General features: G+C 35.4%; 1 protein-coding gene across 3 annotated transcripts in view; it reads left to right on the top strand.

The window, feature by feature from the left end:
* The window catches only part of CADPS2 (calcium dependent secretion activator 2), a 729,035-nt gene that overhangs the window by 495,392 nt on the left and 216,941 nt on the right, over positions 1 to 16,702 (top strand). For all 3 annotated transcript variants that reach the window (XM_069087109.1, XM_069087108.1, XM_069087107.1), the window contains exons 10-11: positions 12,175 to 12,283; positions 13,632 to 13,835. In XM_069087109.1, the coding sequence (XP_068943210.1) occupies positions 12,175 to 12,283; positions 13,632 to 13,835 (313 nt within the window). The remainder of the gene's footprint in view (positions 1 to 12,174; positions 12,284 to 13,631; positions 13,836 to 16,702) is intronic.

The following is a 16,702-nucleotide window of genomic DNA, read 5'->3' as shown; positions in this document are numbered from 1 at the left end:
ATTTTTTAGTCATTAAGCATTTATTAAACACTTTCTCTTTGACAATCAGCAAATATATAGTTATAAGACATTTAATTTATTAAAGAAGTAATGCTAGAGATACACATTTTTATTAACTCTTTCTGAGACATTTTAGAAAAAAAAAACTTGTATCAGCAAAAGATTTTAAGTGAATGTTGAAGTCAATTTATATAGGATCATTTCAATCCTAAAAAAAATTTCTCTATTTGACTCTGTGAAATACATGCAAATATCTTTGTTATTGATTAGTCGAGTATCAAATTTCCTCTAACTCTGCACTCTTGTTAAATGGTATTAACAGTGTTTGGCAAGCAATTGATAAGATCATACTCCTTTTTCATCCATCCTGGCCTTGAGGGATAGCTGTGTTTTCCTGGATTACAAGCAGCTCAGATTTTCTAATATCTCTAGCTGTACCTTTGGCTTCTGCCAAGACTATTTTCAGCTGAGGATTTACTTTAAGCCTTAATCTTTACAGAAATGAGCCAGTGGGAGTGGCTAAGCTGCCAGCCGTTAACACAATTCCTGGAGCCGGGATGTAGCATAGAGGCTTGAAAATTGTGGTCTCTTATAGTTGGCACATAAAAGTATAGACATAGGGGACAGGTGTTGAACAGGCTGACAGTTGAAAGCAAAATAGGTTTCCCCTGCCAGATGCAGAAACCTTACAAGACCACAGCAACCTAAGGGGTCCTACTAAGATCAATAAAAGGCAAAGATGGAGCTGATTAAACTCTATCCATAGATCTGAGGTCAATATACACTCTTTCACTGTGAATGCAGTTTTTACAAAGAGTAAAGATGAGCTGGATTAGGCATATTAAGTGCTCTTTCTCTTGCAGGGATTTTTATTTGCAAAAAAATAATAATAAATTGGTTAAGCTTTGTTGAGTATTTTATCAGTAAGCTACACGGTGAAAACAAATACAGGACTAAAGAATTCAGAGCAGGTGGTACCACCTGTTTCAGCCTAATCCCAGCCTCAACAATCTGCCACCTAGATGCATGGCAGAATGGAGAATCTGAGAGTGACTCATAGTTGGGAGCAGAGGGAACCAGTTGTGTATCTGACTTTGATACAGAGTCTTCCTTATAGGAAGATTATTATAATAATCAGTGCCAGTGGATATCAGTGGTGAATCAACTATAGAAAATCACCCCCCCAAAAAACTTTGCTTGCTTTGCTGGAAAGCTAATAGTTTCAAGTTCAAAACTGCAGTCTGTATGAATATATCTGAATTGATGTTGCTGATGTATTTGCTGTAGAAATTTGAGTAAGAGCAGAATCCAAAAGGTGATGTGGAAGAGAGCTCCCCCAAAAGATTGTAGGAAGCACAATGAAAGTGGAGGTGTTTGGGCCCTAGTTGCTAGGGAAATAGAAATTGGAATGGTCTTGAGTTGCCGTCCTTGGGATACATAAGCATGCTGAACCAAAATGCACCATTTTCTGTTACCAAGTGGGTCAGATATCCTAATTGCTAGTGACAACTCTAATGGTAGTTAGTATTTTATTACTCTCCCATCTACACTCCTCATTACTTCTTTTTTTTTTTTTTTATATAAAGCAATCGGGGTTAAGTAACTTGCTCAAGGTTACACGGCCAGTTATTTCTGGGTGGGTGCTAAGTGTCTGAGCCTGGGATTTGATCTCCAGGTCATCCTGACACTGGAGCCGGTGCTCTTACTCGCTGTGCTACCTGGCCACCCCTCCCCATTACTTCTTTAGACCCAATTAACTTTGTCAGATTATGTTGGCTGAGACTGAGCCATCAAAATGAACAAAAACTTAAAAAAAAAAAACCACCATGGCTCAAGAATTACCTGATCATTATCAACTTTAATTTACTTTTATTGGATTAGGAAGGAGTTTTTTAAAAAACAGGATGATTTGGTCAAAGCTCAACCCTTTGCACAGTTTTTCATTCATATTCAATGCTTCAAAATTATTTTACTTTAAAAAAATTAAGCTTTACCCTTTGCAAAATAACCTCAGATTTCAAACTCAAATGTTCAATTAGAGATTGAGAGCAAAACACAAAACAGAAATATCAGTTTATGCAACAAAATTCTGTCATAAAGGAGACAGACTTTCTACCTGGAAGGTCAATTTTAAATGGTTTTAAAACACAAGTATATTTTCAGTACACATGAAATAGCATCATGCCTTTGACAAATGGTCTGAGTCAAATATTTACAAGAATCTTTTGAGGTAACTTATTTTATTTATTAGAATATTAACATCTGAGTTGCCTATCTGCATTTACAGAGAGATTTCCCACACCACGAGTTTCCTACCTACACTGAGTAACCATAGGTGTGAACACATAAACTTGGTTGTCCCAAAAATCTTAGCACAGGTAACTGATATTTATATGCCTCTTTAAGTTTTGCAAAATACTTTACATAATGTTAACTCTAACAGTATAATCAGATACCACTCCCATCTAAAGCAGTATAGATCTGAACACATTATCTCTTCTCCACCCACTCAAAGAGCTCCAGTCACTCATTAATATCCCAAGGATCAAATATATAGTCTTTTTTTTTGTTTATTATTCAGAGCTCTTTGTAACCTGACCTCTTCCCACCTTTCTAGTCTCATAATTTCTTTTCCTCCAAGAGTGCTATGTTCCAACAAAACTGGACTTTTTGAAGTTTCTTGAGCATAACATTGAATCTTCTTTATGCCTTCACACACTAGCTGTCACCCACATCCTAATATTTGACCCTGTTACTCTCCACATTTTGGTTTTCCTAACTTTCTTCAAACCTCAGCTCAAATGCCACCTATTCCAGAAAGCCTTTCCATATCTTCTGCTGCCTCTCCTGTTCATACTACCTTGTGCCTACTCTGTGTATATCTTCTTTGTATCTAGTTGCTTACATGCCATCTTACATTAAATATACATTAAAATGTAAGTTCTTTGATGGTAGCAACTATGTTTTTGGTCTTTTTTGTATCCCTAGCATGTCATATAGTGCCTGGCAAATAATAAGTATTTAATAAATGCTTTTTGACCTAACTTGAAAAATTTTTTTAAAAAGTATTACCTTAATATACAACAAAAATAAAGCATTGACATCAAATATGTGTTTTGGGCAATAACTTTAGCTAACATTTCCATTTCACTTTACGTTTATCATTTCTTATAAAAGCCCTGTTATCTAGGTAGTCATCACTATCTCTCTTTTTCAGATAGTGAGACCAAAAAGGTTAAATAACTTCTCCAATGTTATATGGCTAATCATGACTAAGGCAGAACTGAGTGAAGTCTTCTGACTCCAAGTTCATTTTGTACAGCTGTGTGAATACCCATGGGTTCTCTGATTTCCAATAGGGCTAAGGCAGAAAAGATAGAAAGTTTCTTAGGAGGTATGGAATTTCTGGAAAAGTTCTAATGATGGGGAAAAGAGCTTGATATCTGGAATATATTGTGGTATAGTAGGAGATTTTATTTATTTAGAAAAATTGTCAGTTCTTTCTGTTCAACTTAGTCTTTCTTTCTCTAGAACTGCAGTGATTCCCCCCCTGCCAGCGCTCCCATACCTACACACAAAATCAAAATCCCTGGAGTTCTTTAAGGACTGTGGCCCTAATTAGATAGACAGGTAAACATCAAAACAAGCATACCACCCTGTTGGCCCTTGAGTGAATAGAATAAAGCATGCCATAGGCCACAAGTACTTCTATATGTTTACTAAGTCCTGAAATTCTCATTCATAGTCTCTTCCTCATACCCCACCCTTGAAGACTTCCTTGATGAAGAACTCAATAGCCATGAGATTCAGACCACACTTACTCCATCTGTTGATAATTGCTACCAATATAATAATCACCTTAATGCCCAGAGTCAACCCTAGCTGTTGGATATGGGCTACGGTTTCTATTATTAAATATAAACCTTTTATCTGGCCCCATAAGTTTCTTCTGTGCAGATCTACTGTTTTTGTAGTGACAAAGAACTGAGACTAAAGGGGTACACATAAATTAGGGTTTGACTGAACAATAGTAGTGTATGATTTTAATGGAATATTATTGAGCCATAACAAATGAAAAAAGAGATTGTTTCAAACCATCCTTGGAAGACTTGTATCATCTGTTGTAGGTGAAGTGAGCAGATCCTGGAGAGTAATTTATACTGTAACAATAAAATTCTAAAAAAAAAAACAAAAAATACTTTAAAAATATTTAGAACTCTGGACTATTGGTAAGCCATAATTCCAAAGACTTAGTGATGAAACATGCTGAACTCAAGGTACAAAATGAGAGAAACATTTCTATATTTAGACAATGAAGGGATTTGTTTTGCTTAAATAAGTATACTTTGTACAGGGGCTTAAATTTTAATTATTTTTTTTGGAAGGGCAATTGGGGTTAAGTGACTTGCCTAAGGTCACACAGCTAGTAAGTGTTAAGTGTCTGAGGCAGCATTTGAACTCAGGTCCTCCTGATTCCAGGGCCAGTGTTCGATTTACTGCACCACCTAGCTGCCCCAAAATTTTCATTCTTTAGATTGGGCGGGAATGAGGAGAGAGAGTTGGAAGGAACAAGAGGACTAAACATAATGTTGCAGTGTTGTTGTTTTTTTTTTAAAGAAAAGACAATAATTAATAATTTTTAAATCCATAAAAGAGAACAGAATGAAAGTCCATAAGAAATATGGACAAACAGGACAGCTTGGTAGATAACATGTTGAATTTCTTATTTACTTAAAGAGAAAAAGAGGCCATTTATAATACAGATACACAGATTTGCATATGGTTTTCTTTTTCTGCTCTGTTTTGTTATTTTAAAATGTGTATCTTTGGTGTTAAAGTTCAGTTTGTTTTAAATATAACTAAAAATGTTTAAATAGTAAGGTACTTTTTTGTTAAAAATTTATTCAAATGTAGGAGTAAGTGGAGGTGATATAGCTCATAGGGATCATTGACTTCTATTTAGTTTTCCTAACAGACTTTTCCAAGACTAATAAAAATAAGGTAGGGACTCTCTGAGTTAGCTGAATCCCATTGGAAAACAGATGCTTCAAGCTACAGAAAAAGCTGTTTTATCTGGCATTTTTCCAATTGGGAAGCTCTAGAAACCATTATATCTCTTATCCTTTCCTATATATTTTAAATCTAGTAATCACACCCAGGTTAATTTAGAATGTTCTTGGATTGGTTTAGGGTTAGTTAGTGTTTGTTGTTACCATTGTTTCTGAGGAAAGAAGTACAAATGGAACTGCCTCTTGGTGGTTTCACAAACAATGGTGATTTTCATGCAAATCACCGCTCTTTTATTCACTTTCTAAATTTAAGTAGGGAAAGCCAGAGGAATTGTAGTCACCTAGGGTACCAGGAATTAAATCTTAGTTAACTAGAAGTGTTGATTAATCAGATAATACCAGTGCTTCTAACCCCTACTTTTCCTGCAACATTCTTTACCAAATGCCAAACTGAATAATTAATGTTAACTTTCTAGGCATTGAAATGGACATCTGATATAATAGGGTATAGATATGGTTGCCTTTATTCTATGTACTATAGGTCTTAAAAAAAATAATTCAGAACAATAAGAGTTGTTTTTTTGGGGGAGAGGAAGTGGGGAGAAGGAGGGAAGGTAAGGATATTCTCTACTAGAAGAGTTGAGTCTAGATTTAGTTTGGCCACTAGGAAATAAATAACTTTGCCTGAATTTTCCATCAAATAAAGGAATTAAAGCATTTGACTTCTAAGTTCCCTGAAGGATCTAAAATACTAAGATTCTATCATGTGCTGAAAACACTATTAAAAATCTCTTCTGAATCATCATCTTTGGACTTGGTATTTCAGAAATGTAACGTATCGTGGTTTCCTTCCAATCTAAATTAGTTCATGAAATGGTCCAAGGAAACACAAATTCTCCAGGTCTCACAATCCATACATCTTCAAATCATGCCTGTTCTCAGCATCCTCCAGTATGCAATGGCAGGTTTCAGCAAACTTTGAAATTCTGTGGATTTCTTTGAAAACGTGTTTCAATTCAGGCATTCATTAATTAGGATTAAATGATACCACAATGTTATGTTGAATATATTAATAGAAGAAAGTGATAGCTGGCACATCTACCTACAGCTCTACTGAAGCATGTGTAAATGAAAGAAAAATCATTTCCAATTGACTAGCATGCTTTTTCTCAATTTTTAATTGCTCTTCAAGTGACAGATAACTTTACTTAGCCTTTAGCTTCTCTGCAGTTACTTAATGATTCATAAAACTCTTAAGTGTACCAATGGATATCACAATTTACAATAACTACATTTTTCATGAAGAGAAATATCCTTTCTACCATCTTTAGATTAATTGCCCCATAATTTACCTATTTTCTGAGTTCTGTTTTTAATGTTTTGTCTGAAAATAGAACATGCCTTTGAACATAGCTGAGGGTCTATTGAAATCGACTCATAACAAAATATATTTATTGCACCAAAAGACTATAAATGATTAGCTGAGGAGGGAAGATATAAATTTGAGCAACTGAAAATATTAATGTTCTTTCTGAAAAAGATATATATATATATATATATATATTTGAATGTTTATAAAAATAACTCTTCACTCTACTTGTGGCAAATACATTTATCCACTTTTCATGGATGGAGAATCCAAGATGAAGGGTAAAATGACTCACGACAAAATCAGGGAATGAAGTGAACAACAAAGAAATGGGCTGAGGAGGGTGAAGGGGGCAAGTTTGTACAGGATCTGGAAGACAGGGGCAAAGTTTTATGAGGTGGTGAAATGAATAAGAAACAAGATTCTCAAGACGAAGGTGATATTTTCCTACTTCTGAGTTCAGGTAAATAAATGAAAAGAAGTGGATGAAACTTGCTGGATTTTCTAGCAAAGGCAACTTTCACTGTGGTAGTTGTGTGCTCCAAATAATAATTGCTTGAGATTTTTGCTTTCCATGCGGGGAAGATAGACATTCCTGCCGTCCTCATCTCTCTCTCAGCTGGGGCCAGATTGTTCATGTGGTGATATGTCAGAAGACTTTCAGACCAGTTTTCCAAGAGTCTTATGAACAAGTTCAGGAAGGACTTAAAATCCATGTTGATTTTAAGAGATATTTCTTCATATTTTCATGATTTAGTTATACTTAACTTAAAGAATAATGTTTCATGGGAAATCTTTGGTATATAAAGAATTTTATTGAATTCCTGTATATGTTGCATTTTATTACTTTAAGTTGCCTTATATGCAAACTAAACCCTAAATGATTCAGATGTTCAGAGCTTATAATAGTGAACTTAGTGCTCAAAAGTATATAGTTTCTCTCCTCCTCCTACAAAATCTTCAGCATGAGCAAGAGCATATAGTGAATTAGGATTTAAGGATTATGTAATAAAGTAAAAGTTGGAGACCTAAAAAACTCCAAACTCAACCTCAGGAGCTGAAAAGCTCTAATGACTAAACAAAGAAATTTTGCCCTAAAACTAGAGGAAGGATTCTTTTTGAGCAATAAATGAGTATTTGTGGTTATGGCAAAAATTCCATTTACATATTGTCCAGAGATAGGTAGCCTTTTTTTTGTGAGCTAAGCAAATGTCTCTGGGTTAGAGGCTTACTGACAAGCCTTGGGGTAGAGAAAGGGAAAAAAAAACAGAGAGAGCCTTGGGGTAGAGAAAGGAAAGGAAAAAAAAAAACAATGAGAGAGTGAGAAAAATTAGGAGAGAAAAAATAAGTATTATGTTGAACAAGGAGCCACTGAGTGCCTTCTCATCATTAAATAGGAAGATATCCTGCTTCCCTACTGGTTTTAACCATACAAATTATATTGTGTTGAGATTCCTTCTCCCCTCACCCCCAACTACCTTATCAATTGAACTTTAACAATTCAGCACCTAGTATGTACTAGGAGCTAGTTATACAGATACTAAAGTTATTAGTAATTAATATAAATACTAAAATTAAATAGCCCCCTGCTTCAAGGAACTTATATTTATAGGAAGAGGAAGAGAGATATGACATGTACACAGCTAAGCAAATACAAACTGATTTGAGAAAGGAGACATCATCACAAATCAGGGGATTAGGAAAGGCTTCATGGAAGTGCTCATAGAGGTAGAAATAGAGTGAATTTCAGGATGGGGAAGGAGAAAAGGGAGGAGCAGTCAGTACAAAGACACAGAGGTAGAAAATGGGATGATGAGTTTGGGGAATAGCTCATCAGTTTGACTAGAACCTAGAATTTTTAAAGAGCAATAATAATTAAATAATAATATGGTTCATTTCAAATTAATCTTATAAAGTGGTTAGAATCAAATTGTAGAAGGTCTGCAGATTCTTCAATTAAAGAAAATCTCAGAGTTGGAAAGGAAACTGACCTCTGCCTCTACCTCATATTCAACAACTGGACATCTAGCCTCTACTTAAAGAATTAAAATGAAGTAAAAACACCTCCTGAGATAGGAAAGGAGGGAGGGATTTGTTAAATGCTTATACTGTGCCAAGCTGAGGGGAATACAAGGCCACAAACGAGTAGAAGCAATACCTGATACCAAGGAACCCATGTTCTAAGAGGGAAAGACAACATGTATAGGAAAATTGTGGCCAGGGAGGGATCTTTTAATCTGAGAAGTTAGACAAATACAAGAATGATAAATATAGTCAAAGAGGAGGTAATCAAAATACCCTTTCCTAAAGCCATTATAGTATTGATTTGATTTTAATTTCTAGAGCAAGAAGTCAAAAGGGGATGATAGAGATAACTCATACAGTAGAAGAAGATAACTTAATAGAATGTTAAATATAATCTTGGGATGACTAGATATTGTGGACTATGTCAATCGTATTCAGTCACCAATCAAGACAGTTCAGACTTCAGTGCGGGAATTCCAAAGATGAGTAAATGGACCCCCCCCCCCACTCCCAAGGCATGGTCTTTGGAGGTTTAGCAGAGCTAGAAGAGAAACCGAATCTAGCCATTCCTCCCCCAGAGTTGCTGCTGTGAAGTTGACTTTATGGAACCCAAGTGTAATAAAACTTTACATTTATCTCTTTTAACTTTCATCTTGTTCAAACCAAAAGCTCCAAAAGATATGAGCAAAAAGTTCTCAAAAAGAGAATTGCAACCTATTAACAGCCATATGAAAGAATGGGTCACATCACTAATGATAAGAAAAATGCAAACTACACTAAGGCAATGTATCAATATTAACAATTTGGCAGTAATTATGAAAGACAGGAATAGTTGGTGTTGAAGGGTTTGTGGAAAGAAAGGTACACTAATGCATTGTCAGTGAAGCTATGTGTTGACCCAGCTATTCTAGAAAGGAATTTGGGTTAGAAAGCTACTATAACATCTAAACCCTTGGACCCAGAGATTCTACTGCCAGACATGTCCCAAAGAGGTCATTAACAAAAAAGAAAGGGTCCATATATACCAAAATGTTTATAGCAACATTTTTTTGTGGCAGCAAAGAAATGAAAACAAAGTAAATGCCCACAAATTAGGGGATGGCTAAACAAATAATGGAACATGAAACTAATGGATTATTACTGTGCTGTACAATATTATGTAGGTGATAAATACAGAGAAATGTGGGATGATTTTCATAAACTAATCCAAAGTAAAGTAAGCAAAGTCAGGAAATATATGTGTGTATGTACATAGACATATAGACATACATATTCACATATAACTACAAAAAACTACAAAAACCAAAGCAATCAAAATGGAATATTGCAAAATTATTTTTAAATGCTTAACTCCAAAGTAAAGATATAAGAAGACACCTCTTCTTTGTTCTTTTAGAAGGGTCAGGTTTGATATGTGTGGAATACTACATATAATGAGAGAGAGATTTTTGTTGTGTTGATTGGTTTTGCTAAATGTTTTTTTCTTCCTATTTAAAAAAAACTATTTTAAGGAATGACTTTCTAGTAGTGGAAAGGAACACAAGGAGAAATCTAGGTAATGTTAAAAACAAAAAAAAATTCAGTAAAACCTAGTTTAAAAAAAAAAAAACTTTTATCTTTCTCCTTCTAGCCTGGTAGTATTTGTCTGTGTGTTAACTATCTCTCATAGTTTCACGTCATCTGAAAATTTACCATGTATGCCCTTTATAGATAGCATTAACCAAATAATATGCATATTGGACATTTTCTAAACTTGTAACATAGTTAGTGCAAGATTATGCCTATTTTACAGATGGGAAATGGGCCTCAATGGAGTGTCACCAAGCAAGAAGTGGTGGATTCAGAATTTAAGTGCAGCACTCCTGATTATAATTCTAATATTTTCTCCACCCCTTACTAAAAATGTACTGAATATTTCCAGTTTTACTCTTTTAAAGCATCAAGTACACACAAGTTTCTTGACTGCTCTGTGATTCTATTTTCACCAAGTCATGGTGCTCCAATTCCTACAAGGACTGCTAGAAAACCAAATATGGGGAACTGAATATGGAAGGCACTCTTAAGTTAGTTTAGGATCTAGTAGAAGAAGAGATAGAATTCTTCTGGTGCCAGAAAAGGATCAACCACTGATTTGGGGGAAGGGCAGTGAAATATTTGTCTAGAGGATATCTCTTCTAATCTCTTCATTTTATCAGGCCTGGGGGGAAGGGGAGGACATTAAGCTCGCAGAATATAATATAAACCAAAAAATATGGTTAGGCCTTCAGTTCCTTAGAGCAGTGAAAGCATTTCAGGGAAGTTTATCTGTGGGAGATCAGTAATCTCCCTACTTACCCAGTGGTCAGAATTCCTATAAATTCATCCTTCTGGTACATTCCATTTTAAAATATTTTTAAACTGATCTTGAACCCAGAAATTGATTGAAAGTTAGGAACAGAAACCCTCTAAATGCCCCAAAATGGTTTCCACAAAGCCTGTACTGTTACTCCACAGGTTGGGAAGCCATGTTTTCTGAACCAAAAGTCAGAATGCGGCCACTTTGATAAAATAAATTCCTTTTGCAAAGCTTCAATACAAGTCTTCAAACGGGGGCCGCTCTAGAAGAGGACTACAATGAGAGACATTAAGCTATTCCCTGACTTTTCCAGAACAAAGTTTGTTTAACTTCACTTTATACACGGTGCTGAATTGTTGGGTTTCCTTGGTATTTTTTGGTGCTGCCCTATAGCAGCCTGTGAGGCCACCAATCACCTTGACTTGTGTCTTACCACTGGACTTTTGAGTGAGCAAGGCTGACAACTTTGCCTCACTTAAACCCAATTCACTCTCAAGGCAAGGTATTGCCCTCGTGATATCATTGGTCCTCTTGGAGAATGAAGGAAGAATAACAACAACATCCAGGCTGTGGACATAATGTGTTAGATATGGTTTGGGAGACTCAGTGGAACTCAGGAAGAATTGAGTCCAAATTCAGCTTCAGACATTTATTGACTGTGTGACCCTGGGCAAGTCACTTAACTTTTGTTTGCCTCAATTTCTTTAGCTATAAAATGGGAATAACAACACCTACCTCCCAGAGTTGCTGCCAAGAATCACATGAGATTATTTTTAAAGTGTTTGGCATAGTGCCTGGTACATAGTTTTGATGCATAAAAAGTGAAGAAATGTTGCTATTTATTACTTCTTGATCCTTTGCAAATTCATTTCGAGGCACACCAAAGGTGTAGTTATAGAAAATAATTATGGAAACAGAGACAAAATTGAAGAATGGGCAGGTGACCACTGGTGTCAATATGCTATATTCTGGAATTGTTAGTCACCATAGTATTATATTTATAGCATTATATGGCCTAAAGATCAAGTGTGAAAAATGACAGACTCATCATTTTTAATATGTACATTACATGTTACAACCTCACAGGGTAATTGTTGTTGTTGTCATTCCATTGTTTTCACTTGTGTCTGACTCTTTGTGACCCCATTTGGGGTTTTCTTGGCAAAGATACTAGAGTGGTTGGCCAGTTTTTTCTCTAATCATTTTACAGGTGAGGAAACTGAGGCAAACTGGGTTAAGTGACTTGCCTAGGGTCACACAGCTACTAAGTGTCTGAAGCCAGATTTGAACTCAAAAACATGTTTTCCTGATTCCAGGCCTTGCACTTTATTCACTGTGCCACTTAACTGGCCTTAGGGTAATTACCATCTTGTAGTTAAGAAAGGTGAATTTGATAGATAAAATGCAACACATCCACAAATGCTTTTCTTGAGCAGGTCAGCCAGTACACCTTTGCTATGTGCAGTTACAGAGAAAAGAAGTCTGAGCCACAGGAGTTGATGCAGCTTGAAGGATATACTGTGGACTACACAGATCCACACTCAGGTAATTTATTCTATTTATACTTTTTTTTCACTAGCATATGTATCTAAGTGTGCAATTCCCTTCATTCTGTACATTATTCTATGTTTATTTAAGCCTTCCAGTGGCTACGTTAGTTGTCCTTTGTTTTTCCAAATATGTCTACATAGATATATTTTTTTCCCTTAATGACAGCTGTATCACTTGAACTTTCTTAAGAAGAACATGGTAACCCCTTAAGACTTCCCAGATGTCTTGGCCGACTCTGACCAAAAAAAAAGATTTTCTACTCAAAAAAAAGAAAAAGTAAAGATTTTCTGGAAGATAAACAAGGCACTTTCTCTGTAAAATCCAAAAACCTCTCAAGTAGCTTAGGATGGGGGAAAAAACTCCCAGGAATAATCTTAATGATAGGAACTCTCCCTCTTAGCCTCTTTCTAGATTCAGTTGGAGAACCTGGGAACAAATCCCAGTTCTTCTACTTACTCTCTGGCAGCTCTTGCTAATCAACCTGGTTTTCTCATGTGTAAAACAAAGAGGTTAGCCTAAGTAACTTCTAAGATCTCTTTCATCCTCAAATCTTATCATCCTTCTACCAGTAAGAACTAGGGTACAGCCAAGTAAAATTTTAAGTATCCGAAACATGTTTATTCAATTCATAACTAATAAAAGTCAATTACTGAGATTGAGCAGTGCTTATTAAACGGTACTGGTGTTTTTGACCATTGGAAAGAAAGGCGTAAGAAGGAGGGACAGTCTTTTCTCTTCTAAAAAGACCATAAATAATTATTTTTTGGTATAATTTGAAAGTTAATGTCAAACATTAAAAAAAGCACATGAAGTCTGTGTGTTAGTTAACAGAATTAATGTAACATGTACAGTTCTTTATCCTTCCTACCAGTTTTGAGTTCCCTGGGCTGACCAAGAAAGAGCCCAATAATACAGAGATGCTTTCTCTTTAGAAATTCGATCATGTGTTTCACCTGCAAATAGAATAGCAAGTATTTCAGAGAGTGAGACTCTCTTTTCTAATAAGAAATATTTCAAGAAACTTATGAGATACATTTCAGTAGGGGAATAAATGTGTGATTTTCAAGTGGTTACTGCCCATAGGGAGTTAGTTTCCCCAAATTGTTTTATTTTTAAATTATACAATAAATGAAACTTTTCTTTGGTTTCCTTTTGTACCTTTCTGTATTATAAGTTCTTGCCTATAACCATTATAAATGCTAAACTACTCATATAGCTCTATGTCAGTAATTAGTAATTTTCTGTTAGGGAATTTAATAAAGGGAATAAAAAACATCTTTTAATTTTGCATATTTATTGAAGTAGAAATTTTATTTTAATATTTTTATACCTATTTCTGCAGGACTTCAGGGTGGCCAGATGTTCTTTAATGCTGTTAAAGAAGGAGATACTGTAATATTTGCCAGCGATGATGATCAAGATAGGACATTATGGGTCCAGGCTATGTATAGGGCAACAGGTCAGTCATATAAACCTATTCCTGCAACTCAAACCCAGAAGCTGAATCCCAAAGGAGGAACTATCCATGCAGATGCTGCTCAGCTTTGTAAGTTATTTTTTTAAAATAATTTGATTATCAATTAATAAGCTTAATATGATATAAAATTATCTAATGTAAATTTGTACAGTTTTATAGTTTACACAGTTTTGCAGCTAAAGTGATTCCTAATTAAATAAAAATAGTTCATTTTAATACACATGCAACCAATTATCTAATTTTTTTACAGAAATCTTAGACTGATGATTCCCAACCTTAGTTCAGCAACACAATAGGGTGTCTGCAATAATTTCAAGGGTGTGTCACAAAATTCTTCAGAAATTATTAAGGCGAAATTCATTTTAATTCTCTGCAATTTCAAAGACAAATCAATGCCAGAGAGGAATTTTTAAGAGTATGGCAAAATGATACAAAACCAAATAGTGATTGGATACCTCATGCCCAAAAGTCTAGGAGTCATTACTTTGCACTAAAGTAGAAGGGCCTTAAGACAGAAAGATTTCTTTCATTCCTAAGGTGTTTTAGCAGTATTAATATATTATCAAATAATTATGTTATCATACCAGTTATTTAAAAAATGTTTCATGAGCCCTAAGTCATTAATACCAATTCTTTAAATCCTTTTTTATTTATTAGTCATCTTTGTTTTACTGTGTGTTTCGATACATCAAGAACTATGTACTTAGAATTTACTTATTGACATAATTAGTAAAAAAAAAAAAGCATAAATACCAATTAATAGAACCACTTTCAAACAAAACTTGAATTCTTATAGCAAAATCCCATCATCTTCTTCTTAGTGTCATCAAAGACTTGATGTGTTTTCCTAGAATATGTTTGATTGTTCATCCTGCCTGGAAACTGTTGCTTCTCCCCTCCCGTTATATTTTTTCTCTCATCTTCAGGTACTCTTAAACATTCTTTATGCATATGGGTATATCTTTGGCCCATTTTATACCCTTACCCTCATTCTGATTGATCTCTCTCTTCTCCAAAGACACCATTCTTCAGAATCTTTTTTTTTTGAGCAAGCTTTAAGCCAAGCCAACTTAAACAAATTATATTAAAGATCTAGCACTCAACAGGTGCTAGTATGGCAACTAAAAAACTCATCAGAAAAGGCCAGACACAGAGTGATAAGTCTATTTGTGAAAAGGTGACTTGTAAATTGTTCATGTCCACCCTCATGTAGCAGCAAGCACCCCAGCATCCCCAGGGTGGCTACCAACACAGGTTCTTAGATATGTTTTCCTAAAGGAAAGCAACTCAAAATGGGTTAGCAAGCTTACTTTAATCAATCAAACATATATCGTTTACCTAGTTCAGGGTATAAAGATCAGCACCCCGAACTTCAGAGTATACAGACAGAAGTTACAAGACAGAGAAACAGATTGAGCAGATAGGCTTCCAAACTGTCCAACCATTACATCCATACCAAATCACAGTTACTAGAGAGGAAAACATCAACATCTGGGTTTTTAAAGCCGGGGGGCTCTCAACAGCTGCCCAAAATCTCATCTGGTCAAATCACACAACACTTCTCAAAGTGAGCCCCAAAGCAAAGCCTCACATCAGGGTATATATAGCCTTCTCCTGGGTCAGAGAATGTAACCACCCTCTTGACCCACTGCCCAATCACACAGCATCAAGGTGTGGGCATGCCTGAAAACCAAGCCTCCTGCCACAGGCTCCATGTGACCACATTCAGCCTATTAGGGGGCAGAGTATATTTTCAAATCAAGGAAGGTTCTCAGAGTCTCTTAAGCCTATCAAAGGGCCTAGGGGCAGGGAAGATCTTTAAATTTGCATTTCCATTACACCTCATGAAATAATAGATCAGCTGAAGTTGAAATATAAGCAACAAACAATAATAGAAAAATCACACTTATTTAGGGTTGAATAGATTACAAAGTATTTTCGAACAACAACCCTGTGAGGTAGCACAGAAAATTATTATCTCCATTTTGCAGATGAATACACTGAGGTTCAGAGAGGCTAAGTGAACTAACCTCATTAGGTCAGGAAGGTAGTAGAAGGACCAGAATTTGGACCAAAGCCTACTTACTCCAAGTTCAATACACTTTCTATTATACCACATCACCCTGGTACATCAAAAGCAAGTTAAGAACAATGGAACTATTCCTATCTTAAAATTAGCACCAGCAGCCTCTGTTAAATTCCTATCTTGATGCTTTATTATTATTAAAGTTTGAATCTGGGTTCCCCCAAATATATATACTTTGCATGTACATATGTATATATCTATATAATAGCTAGTATGTATTTAATACTCACTGTGTACCAGGCATTACGCTAAGTACTTTACAGATATTTTCTCATTTGATCCTCACAGCAACCCAGAGGTAGGTGTTATTATTATCCCTATTCACATTTGGGGTTAAGTGACTTGCCCAAAGTCGTATTGCTAGTAAGTATCTGAGGTCAAATTTGTATAACTCAAGTCTTCCAGACTCTAGGCCTGGCACTATAACACCTAATTGCCTAAGGATTCATGTTATATGATAAATTTGAAGATTTGTTGAAGTATGAAACAGTGATACTCCTAAAAGAAAAGTTGAGGAATGTGAGCAAGATGTCTTTTTACTTTGTGAAATTTATTACTTTGTGCAGAAAAGCAATTACATCAGTCTGAGGATTTGTAGTACCCACCATGTGTGCACACTCCTGCATCTTAACCCACTGTTTTCCTTCAGCTGGCCTAAAGCATTCAACAATAAAGAGACATTCTTCTTAGAATTGTATTCCTCATCATTTCTTCCCACTCTGGCTTTTACTTTATGCTTTTCTCTCTTTTTTAATGTTCCTATTCTATTCCTGGCTTTCCTATTTTGTATTTGATATTAAAAGTGTCCCTATTAGAATATTACACTATGCCTTGAGTTCTTCAGAGGAAA

The sequence above is a fragment of the Petaurus breviceps genome, unplaced genomic scaffold, assembly GCF_028583685.1.
Source record: "Petaurus breviceps papuanus isolate PSGF00001 unplaced genomic scaffold, PetGlider_PUasm1.0 181, whole genome shotgun sequence".
NCBI classification, from domain to species: domain Eukaryota; kingdom Metazoa; phylum Chordata; class Mammalia; order Diprotodontia; family Petauridae; genus Petaurus; species Petaurus breviceps.
The sequence above is the reverse complement of the archived record's forward strand: the minus strand, read 5'-3'. Positions and strand labels throughout refer to the sequence as shown.